At 36.2% G+C, this 20,546-nt stretch overlaps 1 protein-coding gene across 1 annotated transcript in view; it reads right to left on the bottom strand.

Moving 5' to 3' along the window:
- Positions 1 to 252: 252 nt before the first annotated feature.
- Positions 253 to 20,546, bottom strand: part of LOC113069656 (BMP/retinoic acid-inducible neural-specific protein 1-like) — a 77,390-nt gene continuing 57,096 nt past the window's right edge. The window contains exons 4-6 of the mRNA XM_026242827.1: positions 17,188 to 17,424; positions 10,025 to 10,247; positions 253 to 1,447 (exon numbers count right to left, since the gene is read on the bottom strand). Coding sequence (XP_026098612.1) covers positions 307 to 1,447; positions 10,025 to 10,247; positions 17,188 to 17,424 — 1,601 coding nt within the window. The 3' untranslated portion in view covers positions 253 to 306. The remainder of the gene's footprint in view (positions 1,448 to 10,024; positions 10,248 to 17,187; positions 17,425 to 20,546) is intronic.

Below are 20,546 nucleotides of genomic sequence, written 5' to 3'. Positions count from 1 at the left end.
TTGTTCCCTCAAAGTAAAATCAAGGCCTCTGTGTCACTGAATGTTGAATTTAATAAGTATAATAGTGATCTTTTCTCTCTTTTTTTGTTTGTTTAGGAAATGACAGACATGCTTGGACAAATATGATACAGTTTTTTTTTTTTTTTTTTTTGTGAACTAAAATGATTTATCTCTGTATTTTTAGTTTCTGTTTAACAATTACACTTATAAAGTTGTTAATACATCAAAAAAAAAAAAAAAAAAAAAAGGTTTCAAATCAAATGAAAAAGGAATCTTTCTTTTTTCTTTTTCTTTTAAATTGTGTTTTCAGCAGAGTTTGGTAGTCAGATGGTCTGATTGTTTCAAGATTTCTGTATTGTACATGTCCAAGGCATGATTTACGCGAATCATCTCGCTGTTGTTGAGCTTGAGTCGATGTTTCAGCATACAGGAGAACAGGTCCAGCTGGGGCTTCCCAGGGGCCACTGGAGGGGCCAGACGGTTAATTCTCTCTCGTATGTCCAGCAGCAGGAGCATGATGGATGAGGATGAGTAGAACTGGGACCCCTGCGTGTACGACTGATTGACCTGCTGCACAGCGCTCCTCAGCAGGTCAGCATTGAATCGCAGGCTATAGCCGAATACTTGGATGTCAGAGATCTTGATGTAGATCTGCCGCTTGTTGGGGTCAGATAAGTCCACTGGCCCATGGCCCGTGTCGTTCCGCAGGACAGTGGGCACCTTAGCACGGCTTCGCAGGTAGATGTGCACCGTCTCGAAGAAGGTCTTCCAGCGGTTTCCCAACAGCAGGGTCCAGTTAAAGCACTGCGAGTTCTGCAGTCGCACCTTCTCCCAGCGCGGATATCCGTGCTCACCGAACGGCATGCTCCAACCCTCCGAGTGGCTTCCACTGAACGGGTTCACGTAGATGAAGAACATGGGGTCCACACTACTGTTGCGCATCTGGCAGATCTTCATGGACAGGCCTACGACCATGTGCAGGTAGTCCATGCGGTTCTTGTTGCTCTTGAGTGTCAGCGACATCCGCTTGCGCCACCGTGGGTCGAAGAAGGTCTCCAGGCGCACCTCGTTGCTGATGAAGGTAGTGTGGATGTGCAGCCGTGAGTCCATCTTCTGCAGCAGGTATTTGAGCTCCAGGTCCTGGAAGTCGAGGTCCGTCTCGAAGCTGATGAACTGCTCGCTGCGCTCCGAGTCCACGTTCTGCGGCTCGCAGCGTCCACGGTACAGCTTGTAGCCTTTGTTGCAGGAGCCACATTGCGAGATGTTGGCCAGGCTGCACATGGCACAACTGTTGTTGCCGCCGATCACGCAAGGGATGGGCCGCTGGCAAAGGGTGGCCCCTGTGTGGCACACGCACGTACGCTGGCTCTCCAGGAAGGTTCCCCAAAAGCCGTTCTCGTTGCAGTAGAGGAATGACTGCACGCGGTTCAGCCACTGTAGCACAGATCTGAAAGAAGACAGATAACAGTGAAGTCAAAGCAGGTGGTTAGAAGGATCCATTAATAATGCATCTTTAATCCAAAAGCATAAAGCTAGTGCCTCAGCCTCTTGACGTTTGTTACAGTCTAATCGCTAAAATGGAAATGTATTCTGTCAAACTTTCCCAACGCACACCTAGCCTTTTCTCTCCCCGCAGGAATTTAGCCTTGTCATTCTGAAAGCTTTTGGAACTTCTATGCTTCATGATGGGAGAACTGAATGCTTGAATTTTGATTTCTGGGAGACAAAATGCTTACGATGACATGTTAATGAACCCGGAGTGTAACAGAGTCAGATGTGGGATATTCCTAGATGATATGCCTGACTTTCATTTGATGTTGAAAACACAAAAAAGACAATGCTGCAGTTAGCTGTGCAGCTCTTTGCAACCAGTTTGTGGAGGATAAAGTATGCTATGCAATGCTAGCATTTGTTTGGCCGGTGGGTGGTTATCAACAAAGGATAATTTGCCTTGTTGCTTAATCATGTAACGTAAGAACTTGATGAATGTATATTATTTTCTTAAAAGTGTTTTGTATTGTATTTCTATTGTATGTTCAAAACAATTTCACAGTAATACACAATAAATTAAGAGTGTTAATACTGTAAGATTCATCAAATCAAATTATGCAGCTCTGTGAAATTCATGCTAAAAAGTTAATCAATTCTGAAAGTTTCTCTAAGCTGCTCTACACAAGACACTAGTCTCATCATTCAGCTTAAATTAGTTCAATATTGATTATTTTCAGTTTGTAACACTAGCTATTTACCATTCACATACTGTAGGTGTTATGTACATTTTGTAATATAACATAAAAAAAATCTAAATAATAAAAAACATTAGTAAAATTCAAACCTTTGGATGAAAATAGCTAGCGTCATTGTTGCAAAATCGGCATTATTCAGCTCAGCTGAAATTCTCTTTCCTTTATATAGTGTCAATAATGTGATAAAATGAAACAAAATGATAACATGAACAGTGAAAGTAACAGATGCTCGGGCAATGCATTTAACAGGCATAATTAAGCATTCAAATTAATAAAGGTAACATTTACTAAACCTTTTTCCTCTTTTGTCAATTGCTTTGAATTAAAGTGTCTGATAAATGCATAAAGACATTAAGCCAATTAATATGATAGTAATTGATTAAATAATAATATGATAATATAATATTTAGTTTTCTCTACCAATATTTTAATAATAATAATAATAATAATAATGATGATGATGTACATATAACTAAAAACTTGGCTGTCCCGTGGAAGTGTGATTCATCAAACCCTAAGTAATTATATCAAATTTTCCTATTTGAAATACAACCATTTCTGAAGCATGGTGTGCAATGGAAATGTAAAGCCTTCTTTAGTCACTTATTGTGAACTATATGCAGTTTCCATAGGCTATCAATTGTGAAATAAAACTGTAAACTGTAAACTGCATCTCTCATAATAGAACGGCACATGGCATTCAATCTATATAAAAAAAAAGCAATATTCCTAGCCAAGCAATATTAGATTTTCAGTTCACTCCTGATTACTTGACCAATAAAAGCTTAAGATTAGTCTCATTCGATTTGAGCCATACACAGCTGACTCATTTGTGACATTTAATATTGTATTTTTCATATTCAATCGCAATAAGCAAGCTTTATGTAGTCTGACTCCCATATGTTATATTTTCTAACTGCTTTTCTCAATATGGATTTCAGAGTGGCTTGCTGGTTTTATTTTGCACAATTATTTGTTTTTCTGAAACAAGTGGCTGACTTGAGTGTGCCTTGGGGGATTAGATGGAGATGACGGGGAAGAATGCTGCTTGTTTTCACATCCTCGTGTTTGTAATGTGGCATCAGAGCGCTCTGGTGCACAGACTGCATGAAGTATATAACCACAATTTCTCTTCTAATGGATAATGGAGGAGAGCGAGCAGACTGCAGATGTAAGCCATTCTGAGTGTGGGGGAAGCCTGTATATAGGGAATATATATATATATATACAACATTTAAACATTTACATTTATACAAAGCATATGTATGAACCCAAATGTTAAAAGCACTAATGTAACTGTGCTATCTGTGTGGGTGTAAATCAGATTTGTTTTCTGTCCTCTGAATGTAAATTATCACAGCTACGGTTTATCAGGTAAAGCTCACAACGAGCAACAAATATCTATTAATTACAAGCAACCAGTAAGCGTAATTTTGGGGCTTTGCATAAACAGAAATGGCCAGCATGGTTGCGTGATTGAATATCACACTGGCTTTTGCGATGCATCCAGTAATTAAATGGCAGAGAAATCCCTGAGGCATGGCTCTATCTGTCACAGCAGTGGCGGCTGTGCTTTTGCTCTGGTCAGAGCAATTTATCAGCAACAAAAGATCTGCATACATATGTGATTCATAGTTATGTTTTACACAAGATCATTTGGTGTCTTTGGACCCAAGTCTGTTTGTCATCAAAGCTTGATTTGTCTAATTTGTATGAATGCAATTTGGAGTTCACAGGGCTTGACAGTGTAAGCAAACATATGATATTTTTGTGACTAAAACTAGATGTGTACAATGTGTAAAATTTATTGACATGCAAAATACAAAACGAAGGTGTCTGCTGTCCTTAAAAAGTCTGACTTTTGCACTGTCAGAGCAGTTCACAACCAATGAATATTGTGCATTGATATCAAGGGATTCCTAATGACCCACTGTTGATGAATTATGACAATGTTTGCCTTAATGGCAGGGTAGGTGATTTGGTTAAAAAACATATTTGTTATGCTGGTTGAAAGTGGTCTAAATGTTCTTATAAGTCTTTATATTGTCATAGGATCATAAAATGTTTGTCCATTCAACTGCAGTGATGTGTACTTATTGGTACGTATTTCGTATCTCGCTAAAAAGTGCACCCAGGTACATTTATGCCTTGAGACCAGGTAGCCCTCATCTGTTTGATTGAAAAACTTAAACTAGTAATAATACGGAGAGTAAGTAGTAGTGCAGAATAAGGAATTAATATGTGCTTTATACACACTAATAAACAGCCTGTTAATTTTAATTTTGCGAACTGGTCCTTACAATAAAAAAATGAAATTATGTAACTTGTAAATATGTCCTCATGTCCCTTTATTAAGGAAAACAAATTATTTTATAATTTCTTGCTTCAACCCTAAAGTTATTTTGTGCTCTCGTATATTTTTTCAAATTAAAAGCACATACGCTGCTTGGGGAGAAAAGGACTGCAGTTGGTATTAAAGCAAGTCGCCACTTCTATAGTGTTTTGCTCAAAGCTGCTTGGCTCGAAATATATTGCCTTTGAAGCACAGTTCACATTGTTTTTGCCTCATGATGCATCCCAAAAGAAGAGTGCTGTTCTGTGAGATTTGGTGGTAAATCCAAATGGATATAACAGTTTAATAACAGAGTGAGAGGGGTGTCATCCTTTCAGAGTTATAACAGTGGTAAATAGCTGATGCTAGTACTGTCACCGTTGATACAAACACACAGATTCAGACTGTATGGAGAGAGACGCATGGGAGCACAAGGAGGCTGGATTTCAAACAAGCAATCCGCCTTAAAATATCTCTTATTAGGAATTGTAGCCAACGGGACATTTTTAAGGATACGTGATTTTGGACTCTACTCAGGGCAAAGAAACAATAATACCAAAATATTCATGTAAAACTTGCATCAGCTTTTTCCCAGCCAGGAATAAACAGCAGCTGACTTTAAGACGCTTCCCTAAAAGTAGAAACTGCACAATTTGCAAAAGGCTGATAATTGAGCAAAGACGAGGTTAAAGCTGTGCTCTGGATCCTCTGCCCTGTTCTACGGATAGACCTTGTGCGTTGGCACTATTGCATCAAGAATGGACGAGAGGGAATATCTCACTGTCATGGTGCATATATGGATTTTCCCTTAATATAGAAACAGCAGCGTAATCTACTTTCCACTCTTTTTTCAACCATTTCACCTGTGGGGCCCTTTTTATGTTTTGTCTATGCGAGAATATATATATATATATATATATATATATATATATATATATATATATATATATATATATATATATATATATATATATATATAAACTTCCAATTGAATGTGTTCAGTTATTTATTTTTCTGTATTGATGATAACTAAATAAAACGCATTGAAACCAATAAGTAAAGAAGCTCACCAGAAGATACCAGGTACTCTGAATTTTGAGGAGACAAGCTTTTAGGTTGCATGAGAATAATATATCCAGATCAATTCTTAACAAAGCACACATCATCTGCTCTTCATTTTTATGCTCCACTGAAAAAAAAAAATGTGTTTGACAAAGAAAGAGAGAAACCGGTCACCGAAATGCACATTAAGTATCACAGTTATGACTTCCGAACTCCTAAGTAAGAACTTCCGAGGGAAACTTGGCAGTTATCACAAATAAGTTTGGAGCCAAATGAAGTTTTCTTCCTCTAGATAATTGGTGTGCCATCAAACTGGAAGCAGTGTGTCTGCAGAATGGAGTTAGTTAACTTCTATCTCTGGAGTCTATGGGGCGGATGTAGGCAGTTTGCTGCTAATAATGAGCAACGGGAAGCGGCTCGGTGTCAGCAGGAAACTCTTCCTCAAGCGAGTAGCCATCTTTCTTCATCAGGGCCTTCGGGCCAAAGAGCAGGTCAGTGGAGACGGAACAGACATCCTTGGTGACAGCACAGCTAACACAACAACAATGCTCATACAATATGTGCTTCTATTTAGTGCTGATCTGAGCTCAGACACTTATAAAACAAACACTTTCAGCTCTAAAATCTGATTGGATAAGTGGCCTTCATTAAATGATTTGTCTATAATTATGACAAGCTATGCTAATGATCTTCCTTGATGGAAGAACTGTACATTTTGGTTATCGTAAGACATTTTTATTTGTATATTACTTTAAAATGCCTCTAATTTTTGTCATCTGTAGTGCAGCAATATCACCTATTTTCAGAACTCGTCACAGGTTTCATATTTTGAATGCATATGTTTCGTGGGTTGTCATACAGATGTGTGGAATATAACGACGTGTCTTTCAGAAAGCCGCGGTTGGCATAAATAACAGTAACAACCTTCCCAACAAGTTTTCAGCCTACAGTTACAGATGCAAAATTTTGACATGTTAAAGTTTATTTACAGCTGAAAGTTTGTAATGATCACTACTAGAAACGTTTGCATTAGTAAAGACAGAATAATAGCTTCATACACAGAATATGCCACAATATCACAAATTATCCACAAATGTGGCTTGTATGGGAGGGGTTCAAGAAAAAAAGCCACCCTTTAAAAAAAGGCCATATGCAGTCACAACACACTTTAAAGATTCTGATGCCACATGAGACTAAAATTTAATTATTTGGCCTCAACACCAAATGGAGGTGGTAATAATGGAATGTGTTTTTATAATTTTAAAGGGGGGTGATTATTTTCTATACCCAGTGTATGTATATATGTATGTATGTGTGTGTGTGTGTGTCATAAAAAATTATAATAAATAAATATGTTAAAAATATATGTTAAACTTTTAATAATATTTATATTGTATAGGTTGCATACGGAGCCCCGAACATTCCATGCAATAAAAAAAAAAAAAAAAAAAAATTGTGTACGATTTACTAATTCGTTCGCTCAATGTACTAAAACGTGCACATACTTACTATTGCGTTCCCTCGCAAATCGAGGGAACAAATTCATAAAACATGCGCACAATTTATAAATCTAATAAATTGAACGGAATAGTTAATCGAGGGAATGCAATAGTAATTGTGTGCACGTTTTAGTACCTTGAGGGAACACATTAGTAAACCGTGCACACAATTTAGCATAATATTTTCTTCCTGTATGTCATGTTGCATCACATTTTGTTGCTTTGCAGGCTGAAATGAAGACAGAAACCAATAAGGACCTTAACAATACTTGGTTAGCTGAATAGACCTTTTTAAGTATACTTGAGCACTGATATTTGATACTACCATAGTAATGCATGCATTAATCATCTTCCGTTGAACTGCACAAGTATGTTTCTATGTGATGTGTTAACTGAAGCTGAGGTGTTTAACCATGGGCACTTGTGTTCAAACTCTATGCTTTCCCCCAGAGATTGTTTAACGTGACGAATCGTTAGCCCTGCTGCTTAGTTTATTCAAATGCGATGCTAATTCTTTGCACTGTTATCAGTTAAACTAGCTGCTCTTTGAAGTATGAATCTAGTAAGTTGCACATAAACAGAAATAGACTCTCTCATCCTCAGCAGAACAACACTAAACTGTCAAGTCCAGTGTTTAGCGAATTAGCCCTGAAAATCACAAGCAACTTTTCACAACACGGAACCGATAACATCCCCGTGCTTACCTAGAATTGTATTTGCCACCCCCAACCTCTCTCTCTCTCTCTCTCTCTCTCTCTCTCTGTGCTATTGCCATTAAACGTCCTTGATGTGAGCCCCACAGAGCTCTGACTCTGCTCTGCTCGGCTTTGATAACGCTTCAGCACAGACCTTGTCAAAGCTGCCACTGGAGCGTGGGTGAGCTACTTCCACATTAGTGACAGTTGATGCTCTCCTCCGCTGTATGAACAGTGTTTCTTTTTTTTTTTTTTTGTAAGAATTATTTGCATTTCCTGAGTGTGCATATTATTCTCTGCTTGATAAGTCAAGTTTCCTAGTGGACAGAAAACTTTATTTGTCTATGTTTCAGGCAGTGCTTCTGAGACTTTTTTAATAGACCATTGCACTTTTTAATTCCAGCCCAGTCAGAAAGAAACAGATAATGTCCTGGCAGAAAATTGCCAATATTTATTTATTTATTTCCTGGACATGTCAGAACTATTCATAGATTAATTTTAATAAAACTGTTTAATAGTCAAATTCCCAGTGAAGTACTACACTACATGCAGTCCTGAAGAAACATCGAGCAATTTGAAAAATCACTCAAATGTTAAATGGGTTAACTTTTCACAGACCAGTGGAGGTTACTAGAGCTACACAACCAATTGTTAAAAGATAGCGCTCTCGGTCTTTCTTCTGTTTGTGTATTGCATTTTTAAAGAAATTAAAGATATTAAATATATATATTTTGCCAGAACCTACATACTATTTTGGTTAGTAATCTAATGTTGAGTTTTGGTAAATCACTGAAAAAACAACAACAACAAAAAAAACAGTTTTAGAATCTCAATTAGATAAAGTTATATCATTAGCTAGATATCTTAATAATGTTAAGGTTGTAGTGAACAGTCAAATAATAATAATGATGATAATAATAAATATATCTGCAAGCAGCAATAATGGGGTCAAGCACAGCAGAGGCAAAATGATGAGCTAATCATGACATGTAACATTATACCAACTGCAACAATGAGTAAGTAAAGCTGTTTTAGATGGATTGTAGTGGAAATGACAGATACATTATGAACACAACTTCTTGAAATATGATTTAATGGCTTATAACTTTTGACCAATAGGTGGCACTGTTATCAAATCGATGTGGTGTGTTCCGTGTGAGGTTAAAATGTTTGGTGTCAATATGCCAAAGCTTTTCAGATATTTTTCCTCAGACATAATCTGGCATTATGCCTCAAATTTGTTGTGGTCCTATACAAAAATAGTTTTGTCTATCAACACAGAATCCATAACTTTTTGTCAGCACCATCTGATGATGATCGGTCGAGGAGTTCGAAAAAGTAGGTTTTCAACATAAAAACAAAATGGCGGACAGGAAGTTTGGCCGACAGTGGTATAATTGGTATGTATTAGTTTGATAATAATAAGCTATTGCAATCAAAATTATTAGCATTTTTGGAAATTTCATAACTAATGGTTAATTAAGGGTTTATTACTCTTGACCAATAGATGGCACTGTTACTGAAATGATGTGGCCTGGTCAGTGTGAGGAAGTTTGGTGTAAATATGTCAGAGCTTTGCAGAGATACAGCCACAAATGCAGTTTGACACCTTTCCAGCAAATTTGTTGATGCGCTAACTGAAAACATCATCATATATCAACACAAAATATTTTTGCTAGCTTGGTCTGAAGATGATCCGAGTTCAATTTGGTGAAAATCGGACGGTCTAGCAGGAGTTCGAAAAAGTGAATTTGAATCAAAATGGCAGACAGGAAGTATGGCAAAATTGGCAAAAAACCTTGGGCCAAAGCGGGCCAGCTGGGGCTAGAGGAGTGGTTATGAACATTGGTGGAGTTTCTTACTTACTTAAACTTACTTTCAGTCAGCAGCGAGTGTTTGAAACAACTTGATCCGATGTGGATTCTTATCTAATCTGACCGCTTGAAGAAATCAGATGTCAGCTTCTTATTCTCGATCACAATTGTGTATTTATGCAGTAACATATTTTATTCGTCACAAGTCTCATCTCGAGAGTTTAGCTCCGCATAGAATTATATTCTATGTCATAAAAATATAATAATGTTTTTTTTTTTTTTTAAGAGTGTTTCGTTCATATCTACTGAGGTCAGTTCTTGCAATACAATCCTATTTTCCTGCTGTATTATTCTGCAAATGAACTTTAGGTCTCACCTCTCTCTGGGCATCTGGTGGTTGGGGTTGTGGTGACAGCGAATGCTCAGACCGAAGAGTTTCCGGGCCGTGCGCTGGATCTTCAGTCTCTGGGCCTCCAGTGAACTCTGCAAGAGCCGATAGCGGTTCTGAAGGTCCCAGTCGCTCCCCCACAGCAGGTGCACGCTGCTCACAGGCAGAAAGTGTGTCGGGGGCAGGCGTTTAAGAAACGACTTAAACTCATCTAAGGTGAGAAAGAGAGAAAGACATGTGCTCATACAGCAGAGGGCAAACGCATATCCACATAAACCACATATTGATACTTAGAATCCATTGTGTGTGAAACCTGTTAAGAGTGATGGTGAAAAGTATTGACTTTTACGGACAATGATTGATTTTAACCACAAACACTGTGTCAATACTATTATCTAGACAGCCTTCAGAGTTTGATGCATACAGTCAAAACAATTCCCATGTTATATCTTTCAAATCTTTCAGTGTCTTTTAAAGTCATGATGCAAAGCCATACACTATCCCGTTTACTTGCGCTATGTGTCAAATTTTGAAGTGAAACATGATTTCCAACAAGAGTTCAGAAAGTCTGCCTGACCTACATCAGTAGACTAAAACAATGAATAAAGAGCCATTTGACTATTAGTTCACTGTAATAACTTAACTTTAACTAACGTGTTTGGCTTGGGGAACATCAGTCAAAAAAAAAAATAAAAAAAATAAATAAAATAAAATAAAAAAATATATATATATACAAACACACACATTTCATAGACTGAGCAAGTTTTTACCTAAGTATAAAAAATTCTTAAAGGATGCCATGCACCAACTAATGGCAGGGTTTCTCATTCATTTGCAAGCCACAGTACATTCAAATTGCACTTCTCATATTTACATAAAAAACTAGCATACACATCTATCAATCAAATTACAATTTATATCTCAAAATGGCTTATCAAACCGCAAAAGGCTGTGATTTAATTAAATAAATATGTAGTCTATCACAATTTTCTGCCAAAATAAAACCTGGAGTGTTTACCTCTTGCTAGTGAAGAAATAAAGATAATATTATAATTGTCCAGTACAAGTGAATGCAAAGACTTTTTGTTCTGTTCAATTTGGACACCAAAACTGGGTTGGAGCTCTTAATAGTGAACGTGCACCAGGTTGGTGCATTTAACTCTAAAATGCATTTAACTTTAAAATGTTAAAGTGTGCCAAGGTCAACCCCAGAGTCTCACAAAATCCTGTGGAAAACATGATTTAATAGAAATAATAAACTTCTTCATGTTGACTTTAAACCATGTGTGGCCAGTCCAGCTCTCCGCAGATTTCAGCTTCAACCCTACAGATTGGAAACCAATGCTTTAAACAAAAGATATTTCATATTCCATAAGAGAATCATATGACAAAGTCATGTCATCCATCAGTCAGATGAGCTCAACTACAGTATAAGCATGCCTGTAGCCCACGGCACATACAGCAAATGTGTCTGTTTGAGTGTAGCTGAGGTTGGTTGATGGTACATTTACATATCTGCAGCACGGTCATTTTGGGATGTAAATATAATGGTCTAAACATGCTGTCATGTTGTTTAACAAATCCACCTGCTTGTTTCCTTTGATGTGTCAGACATGCTATTAAAATGACACAGTGTGACATCTGAATGCAGTAAGCACTGCAGGCCCTGACACAATATCACACGACTGTCTACAGAGCACCTGTGTTTACTGGTGTGTTACTTGATAACGATTATGTGTCAAGAAGGAATCAACAAAACAGTTCATGTGAATTATACACTAAAATTATGACTATATATACAAGTAGTGGAAACTGTGGGATTATTGTGACTAGTTTCCTTCCATTCAGGTAGTAATACGCACATAATCGTCAAACATTTAATCATCCATTATCTGTCTGTTTGATCACCCTCATCCTTTAAAGTGGTCATATGATGTTTCTAAAAGAACATTATTTTGTGTATTTGGTGTAATGAAATGTGTATATGCAGTTTATGGTTCGTTATATATGATTATAATAACTTATACTGTGTTTTTACACCTTGTGTTGCACCATGCCACGTAAACATAAAACCACATCTGCATTTGTGATCGTAGAAACAACAAACAACCAGCCGTGCTCAATTACAGTCCTCGCGCCCCCCTCGCTGCTACCCTGCTCAGAACTCGCGTTTAAATCATCAGTGGCAAATCCTTTACATATGAAAATGTTCTTACAGACTGTGAGTCAGAACAGATGGCATTAAAAATAAAACTTAACTACTGATTTCTGGTTGTGTCCTCTTTTGGGAGGCCAAACAAAGTAATTTCACTTTCACAACGAAACAGTGTCTCCAAAACATGGCGCTGGTGGAAACAGCAAGAATCAAAGGTTGCGCCTTCTTTCTTTGCATGAACATTTGGGCTGCGTTATGCAAATCTACCAAAACCGTGTCATAGAAATGTGGGGGCGTGTTTAAACGAGACGTTACAGGAGGGCTTGGGCGACTCTTAACTTTTACTAACAATATCTCTTTGGGTTTGAGAGTTTAGTCTTTGCAACTTTACAGATCTTTTTTATGCACCAAGAGCTTGTAACACTCCAAATAGAAAGGAAAAAAAAAAAAATTGCATCATATGACCCCTTTAACTGTATGTGTACTTATATTACTCAAATAATTTATTTTTTACACCTATTTTGTCATTAATGCAAATGTATTATTATTATTAGTAGTAGTAGTAGTAGTAGTAGTAGTAGTAGTAGTAGTATTAAGTCTACTTTTTGACATTTTAAATAAAAAAAATGATACAAATGCACCTTCTTTGTTCAAGCAAAAATGAAATATTAACAATGATTAATTGCCAATATAATGTTTTAAAGTGTTTAAAATTGAATTGCACTATTTCATCATAAGATGGCCTCATAGCCACAGGTGTCTGCACTAAATATCCAGTCAGTTCACTCAGATCATATTCAGTAACACTCTCGAACAGCCATTTCAAGTCAGGCAAATACAGCTTCATTTTCTTGAATAGGTGGAGACATAAATAATGGTGTCATCAATTCTTTTTCAGCTCAGATACACAGAGAAGCTCATGTGAATGCTTGTTCAATAGTAAACGCGATAGTAAACGCCTTCTAAATGTAAAGCAGGACTTTCAATACTTCAGGCTCATTTTGAATTCTCCCAATGCAAATTGCCTCGGTATCTATTGACCTATAACCACTTTGATGTGGGGGTGTATATAAAGGGAAAATAGTTTTTGCTTTTTTATATAATGTATATACTTTATACAATGCCGTAATGATTCCCTTAATGTGCACTACTGGTCAAAAGTTTGGAATAATAAGCTTTTTTATGTTTTTGAAAGAAGATAAAGACTGCATTTCTGAAATATTATTACAATTAAAAAATTACGGTTTTCTATTTGAATATATTGTAGAATATAATTTATTCCTGTGATCAAAGCTGCATTTTTAGCATCATTACTCTTGTCTTCCCTGTCACATAATCCTTCATAAATCATTATAATATGATTTGATGATCATTACTTATAATGGCTTTTATTATTATCAATGTGAAAAACAGTTTTTGCTAGTTAAAGGGGTCTTATGATGTTGCTAAAAAGAACATTATCTTGTGTATTTAGTGTAATGCGTGCAATTTGGTGTAATGAGTTTGTGGTTTAAAGTTCAAAAAACACATTATTTTCCACATACTGTACATTATCGTTTCCCCTCTATGCCCAGGCTCTCTGAAACAAGTTGATTTTTACAAAGCTCATCATAAGGTGTGCTACGATTGGCCAGTTATCCAGTGCATTGTGATTGGTATTTAAAAATGTAAGTATTTAAAAAATACAGTTTCAGCAGATTTGCAGGCCATGACAGGAGCCTCTGACTCTTATCCTGTGTAACACCTCTCAACAACTGGAACACTAAATGTTTGCGCTAAAAATCCAGGAGGCTTCCTTATATTCTACCCTGTTATGAGTGGACTTATCCAAACAAGCTGACAGTTTATATCTTACAAAACGGTGATGATCATATTGAGTAAAACCTCCAAATGATGGCTTAGGAGATGATTTAAGAATGTATTGGCATTAAATGAAGGCTTTATTAACACATTCAAGCAATTATCACCTCCCTAATTGATCAGCTTGACATTTCAGAAGATTCATCTGTTCATGCATCATTTGGTGCTCGAGCGTCTTCTCCTCGGGCCCGTCCAGAAGAATATTGCGGTGACCTTGAGGTTCACAGACTCAATTTGAGTGTCCCCTGCTCTATATAAATATATCGCAGTGTCTGGTTTTATTTGGACCTTTTATTACCTCTTAATAATATATAAGTTAACGTGCTCATAAGGTGGATATTGAGCAATCACCTTGGGGAGTAACCTATTTCTGCTTTATGTTTTTTGTTCAGAAATATTTGATCAGCGAGGTGAAAAATGTCTGTCGGCGTGTGAGCTGCATTAAATGTGATCTCAACAGAACCACCCTTTAAGGTCGATGACATTCAGAGAACCTTTCCACAACTATTTTACTGTTATATACTGTAATAGTCATCATCAGATGATTGTTATTAACTGAACTTTCAAGACTGGAAATGTTAAACCAGGGTTAAGCGTAGTATGAAAGCTAGACAGACCCTTCTTTTTCATTTACTTGCAGTGTTCTGCCTCAGGGAACCAAAAAAATACTTGTACTCAGGGTTATTATAGTTAACTAATAATAAGAAAGAAATAACGAAATTAAGAGAGAAAAGATTTGCTTGAAATAAAATTTACAAAACTGAATTAAAAAAATAAAAATAAGAAAAAGTAAAACTTATTTTATTTAATCTTGTTGCCAAAGATTTCTCATTTGCATTTAGCTTAACATGATATACCAAAAGCTATAGAGCAAGTATATAAAAAAAACACAACAAAATTTTACTGAATCTTTATAAATGTAAGGAGTAAAAAAATAATAGTATATTTTTTTCCCCTTCAGAATTTCATGTTTAAGTCAATGTGTTGCTGTTTCTTTCTAATAAATTGTGTAATTTATTAGCAATTTTTGAGTAAAAATATAAATAAAAAAAATGGTCAGAACAATTTTACAGTTGCATTTTTTTTAAATAATAAAATAAAATATAAAACAAAATAATAATAATAATAATAATAATAAATAAAATGTGTTTGCTGCATCCTAGCACTGCAAAACGTTTTATTTACACTTAAACATATTGCCATGTTTGGAATACAGTCAGGCTCTGATTTCAGATAAATAGTTGGTAGGAATATAAGATTCATTAATGAACCTGAACAGCCTTTCTGCAAATCCATCTTTTGGGAGCGGGAATGGAGCAGAGCTTTCGCTCGTGGCGTGCGATTTGAGTTCAGGCAGTGGGGTGAAATTGACTGTTACAATAAACCGCAAGAAGCACTTCTACTCGCATAGAAAGCATTGTGGGGTGCTGAATTATTCATGCTTGCTTTATTTCAGATTGGCTCAAAGAGAGAAGTTAGCATGCTAGTCCTATGCAGAGTTTTCAGCACAAGGTGGCTCACAGAAATCAACAACAGACTCAGAATATAACCAGCTGATTCATTCAATTTAAAGCATATGCTCTCGTGTGCTCAACTGGCCAAGGACAGCCTAGAATTTGGCTTACTTTAATATTCAGCCGTTTGTCACCCAATTGCATTTTTGCATTATAAGTCTAAGCTGTAATGCATGCATATATTATATTACTCTATTTAAACATTTTGTTATGATACACACATAAAGCCATTAAAATAATCAATGTCCATGTACAAAGTCATATACTTGTACAATACTAACACATTTTATTTAGTTAGTTAAGCAATAAAAACTTTTTTGTTTAACCAAAACATTGCTGCATCATTTGTTAACATGAAGTCCTTACATTTTTGATTTGTTGACTGAATGCAAACAATAAAATGATCTTCTCTCAGCAAAAACGAGTGCTGAATACATGCCTAGAGAACAGCCGAGAGCAGCTCCTCTATTGAATGAACAAACAGACATCTTCTGTTTAATTCAAGTAAAATCAATGCAGATGACTTCAAACGTCACTTAGCCCAATTAGCGCAGCCGTGGAAGTGTACAGCGGTGAGAGCGTTGTGGGAATCGATCTGCCAATGGGATTACAACACCTGACTCGATGCTCACTGTCACCGGGTCTACTTATTAGTCATGATGTGTGGCGTGATGAAACTGTCATATCTGACAATGGATCGTAAAATTAGCTCAAGACCAGACTTGCTGACAGACCTGACAAGCGAACTTGCCTGCTAATGCTGTCATATTGTTGGCATTTTCCAAGCAAACTCAATTTAACACTAGGGTTTTGACGGATATATGAAATATATATGTATATATTTGAAAGATATATTAATATATACTATACTTTAAACTATGAAATATAATAAATAAATAAACATATTAATGTTAAGTTTTAGTTAATATTAAGTAGTGTTTCGTTGCTAAATGATTCTGCTTTAATGAACAAATCAGTTGAGTGAATGATTCAATATGCCATTCATAAAAAAAACAGCTGCTCAATTCAAAACTGCATAATAATATACCAACCTTTCAATTTTTTGCAAATCTTTCCGTGGCATGAATAACATAAGCAGTTTACTAGTACAGGGTTCTGAAATCAGCAAGTTACTTGCTTCATTCCTGCATGATAACATTTTGAATGAATCGGCTGAATGACTTGATAAGACAGTGAATTGTCGCATCCTACTGGTGGTTATAGTTTCATATTAAAGGTATCATCATAGTTCTGTATACATTATATATATTTCTTTTTTACGACTATTTATTATTTAACACATTAATCTTCTACCATTATGTAATTGTAACTGAAGTGTAAATGCATTCATGACATCTCTGAGCTGCATTAAACAGTCTGTGCAAATGCGGTACGCGCGGCGGTAAGCCCCAGAAAGGCTGGCCACCTACTGTAAACACCTCTTCAGATGCAGTTTCTCTGCCACTTCTATAATGCAAAGATTGATTTTTATTTATTTATTTACACATCTTATTCTGATTGCATTTATCGGATAAATATACGAATGCAAATTTTATCCTGGCTTTACAAATCCTGCTGCAGTGCTCTTTATGGTGCTATAGTAAATGCCACCCTAGTGTTACCTGAGTTCTCAAAGTCGTTGTAAGATGCTTCCCAAGTCTCTGCCATGCCGATGACCGTGTTCTCCATGATCTGGAGGTCAGTGGTGGGACAGTTGCAGTGTGGAAACTCATCGGCACACTGACAGATGCACTGACTGTTCTGGCAGACATATTCTCCCTCTCCGTTGCACATGATGTAGCTGAGTGCCGACTGGACAAACTTCTCCTGCAGGTACTCAGGGAAAATGACCTGCAAACCTGAAAAAGGCAAAGAGAATCAATGTTATAGTCACTGCAGAGATCCAAAGATATTATTGATTTCACAAGTGCTGCAGATAGCACGCGACAGAACTTGATTTCACATTAAGCGGTGCGTTGGCCGGCTCTGGATAGGAACACCTGATATGGACCTGTGTGTGGATCCTATGTAGAGCATTTACAGTTGGTGAGCTCAGAATACACAGATGACAGTGACAGTGAATCATGCTGTCGGAGAGCAGTAAGTCTGTGGTGAAAGTTTTGCCAGAGGTCCACTTGACTTTGAACTGTCCTCTTGGAGTGGGAGGACTTTACATAATGGAAGAAAACGGAGGAGTGATTGATGCATTCTGTCGTGATCGGCTTCGGCTTATTTACCAGGACTGTCATAATATCCTCTGTGTGTGTGTGTGTGTGTGTGTGTGTGTGTGTGTGTGAGAGAGAGAGAGAGTGTTTGAGTGGGGGTCTGAATGTATTCTTGTGTTAAATGCAATAGCAGCACTACAGCATGTAATAAACTTATGTGAATGAATTCTCAAATCATGTTCCACGACATCACAGAAAATATGGCTTAAGCCTGTAAACCACTAGAGACGTGATACTGACAAAAACTGGCAGTATTTTCTAGAATTGTGTTGGTAACTGTAATATTCTTTGCTGATATCTTGACCCATCATGTCCACTGACTACTGAAGCTTTTCCTATTCTCCTGATACTGTTCAGTAGTTCTTTCACAACGGTGACATATATTAACTTTTTCATTAAAAGGTGATATTGGATTAACAGGGGATTTTTACCATTATAATGGACTCTCTTTTTTGTTATAATCCTATTAGTTGAATACATAATTGTATGTAACAATCTAACATGTAACAAATCAATTAAGAAGTAAGTAAGAATAATAGCAGACTATGGCTGCTAACAATCAAATAAAATCAGGATCAACAAAATCCTTCTTTGTACTGCAGGAATGAATTTTCAGACTGAAAAAGTGGCTTGATTGCATTTGCATTGCAGTTACAATTGCATAAATAATATGAGATGAGTATAAAGCATTGTTATGTACTAAGACAATACTGAAAACGTCTAAAATTTCAGTAAAAAAAAAAAAAAAAATCACAATGTTTATCAAATCCTTTTACAAAATCAGCATGACATTTGAAGTTGTGATATTCTGAAAAAAAAAAAAAAATAATATATATATATATATATATATATATATATATATATATATATATATATATATATATATATATATATATATATATATATATATTATTATTAAAAAAAAAAATTCCCACCACATTGTATGGCCATCTAGACTACTTTTCCATTCCAGGCTATTTCATGCAGTAAAAGTGTGGCATTATTTATGTATTTATTTATTTATTTATGTATTTATTTTATTTTTATTTTATTTTACAAAAATTGAGTAACATATCCAATGATGCTTAATAATTGTTCATCAATAAAACAAGTAGATGATACATATTATATACCACTACAAATAACCACATACCGACATTTATGCTAACACCTTATATCTACATCATCTTAGTAACCACCCAGAACACCAAGGAAATTACCTAGCAACAGGCAACACCCATTAACATTGGCCTCCACCCACAGACTCATGGGCTAACACCACCTCTGCTTCTTCAAATGTAAAAATCTAGACATTCCTGAACAACAAACATGTTATCCATTTGTAATGCTACATATCTACAGCACATCAGGGGCCTGTACCATGATGGTAGCTGAACAAATTCAGAGTTATAGGATTAGTTTTGAGTTGACAAAACCAAACCTCTCCAGACTGGCTTTGTTGGTACCATGATGCTGTTCATCAACTTTCTTTGTCAACTCAGTCTTTGATCCTGAGTTTGTGGAGCGCGTGCACATGAATGTGTGAATCACTGGTGAACAGCCAGTCATGGCCTTGCAATACAAAGCAAGTTTAATTAACTTCTCGCGTGATACCCAGCGTGATTCAAAACTGAAGGTTAAAGGTTTTGCTAAAGGTTAAGAGATTGATGAATATGTCAAATTTAAACGTCATATGAAATATGAAGGAGGACAAATAAAATAAAATATCTTGCTTTATCAGTGAAGTCACAAGTGAAACTCGTTAACTTAGTTTACACATTTGAAAATATATAGTGATAAGAGACTCCAACATGTAAGGTCAGATTTTTTATTTTTTAAATAGTGCAATCTTTTGATCTGTATCTTATCTGTATACATTACTATTTAAAATAAATGATTTATAATAACTGTTAAAGTAAAATTGCTTGTGTGTAAAAGATAAATAATAATATGAATCACAATAATTATATATATCATAAAAAGACTTAGTAATTATATATTTATTATTATTTTTTTTAGCATTAGTGACCTTTAATTTGGAGCAAGATAAACTGGAGTGACTGTGTCAGACATGTGTCACTTCTCTCACATCTTATTGGTCCAACTTCAGTTTGAGATCTCTAACCCAGAACTTAACCAGCCCCAGAGCAGGTTAGTTGTGGAGTGTAAGTTACTATGGCAATAAACGCAGCAAAAAGCCAAGCCACTTACATGGTGCCTAAAACCCAGGATTGGTGCAAACTAAACTGAAACTTACCTGGCTAGCCAAATAATCCGGCTTCATGGTACAGACCCCAGGAGATGCAATATATCCCACATGATAATAAATAAATAAATAGATAATAATAATAACAATAAAAATAATAATAATAATAATAATAATAATAATAATAATAATAATAATAATAATAAAAGCCAAATGGAAAGAGCTATTGAGTTACATGGGGTCTTTTGTGCCAGAAACTGCATTACTCTCTAAAATAAATAATAAATCATACCTCAAGCATCAACATAAAACATAGTAATGGAAGCTAGCTGTCACGGAGACGAACCCCGTGATTCCCTCTACTGGCCAGCAGAGGGCCCCATCTCCGGAATATTGACACTCACGCACTCTCTCACAACTACACTTCCCATCTACCCCGTGCATTGGACTCTGATCACCACTCAGGTGCAGCTCATGAGTACTGCTATTTAAGCTGCACAACCACATCAGTCTAACGCGAAGTCTTGTTTTGCTCCGGCTAACATTTCCA

This window comes from Carassius auratus, chromosome 5 (genome assembly GCF_003368295.1).
Source record: "Carassius auratus strain Wakin chromosome 5, ASM336829v1, whole genome shotgun sequence".
Lineage (NCBI taxonomy): Eukaryota > Metazoa > Chordata > Actinopteri > Cypriniformes > Cyprinidae > Carassius > Carassius auratus.
This window is presented reverse-complemented; position numbering and strand designations above follow the sequence as displayed.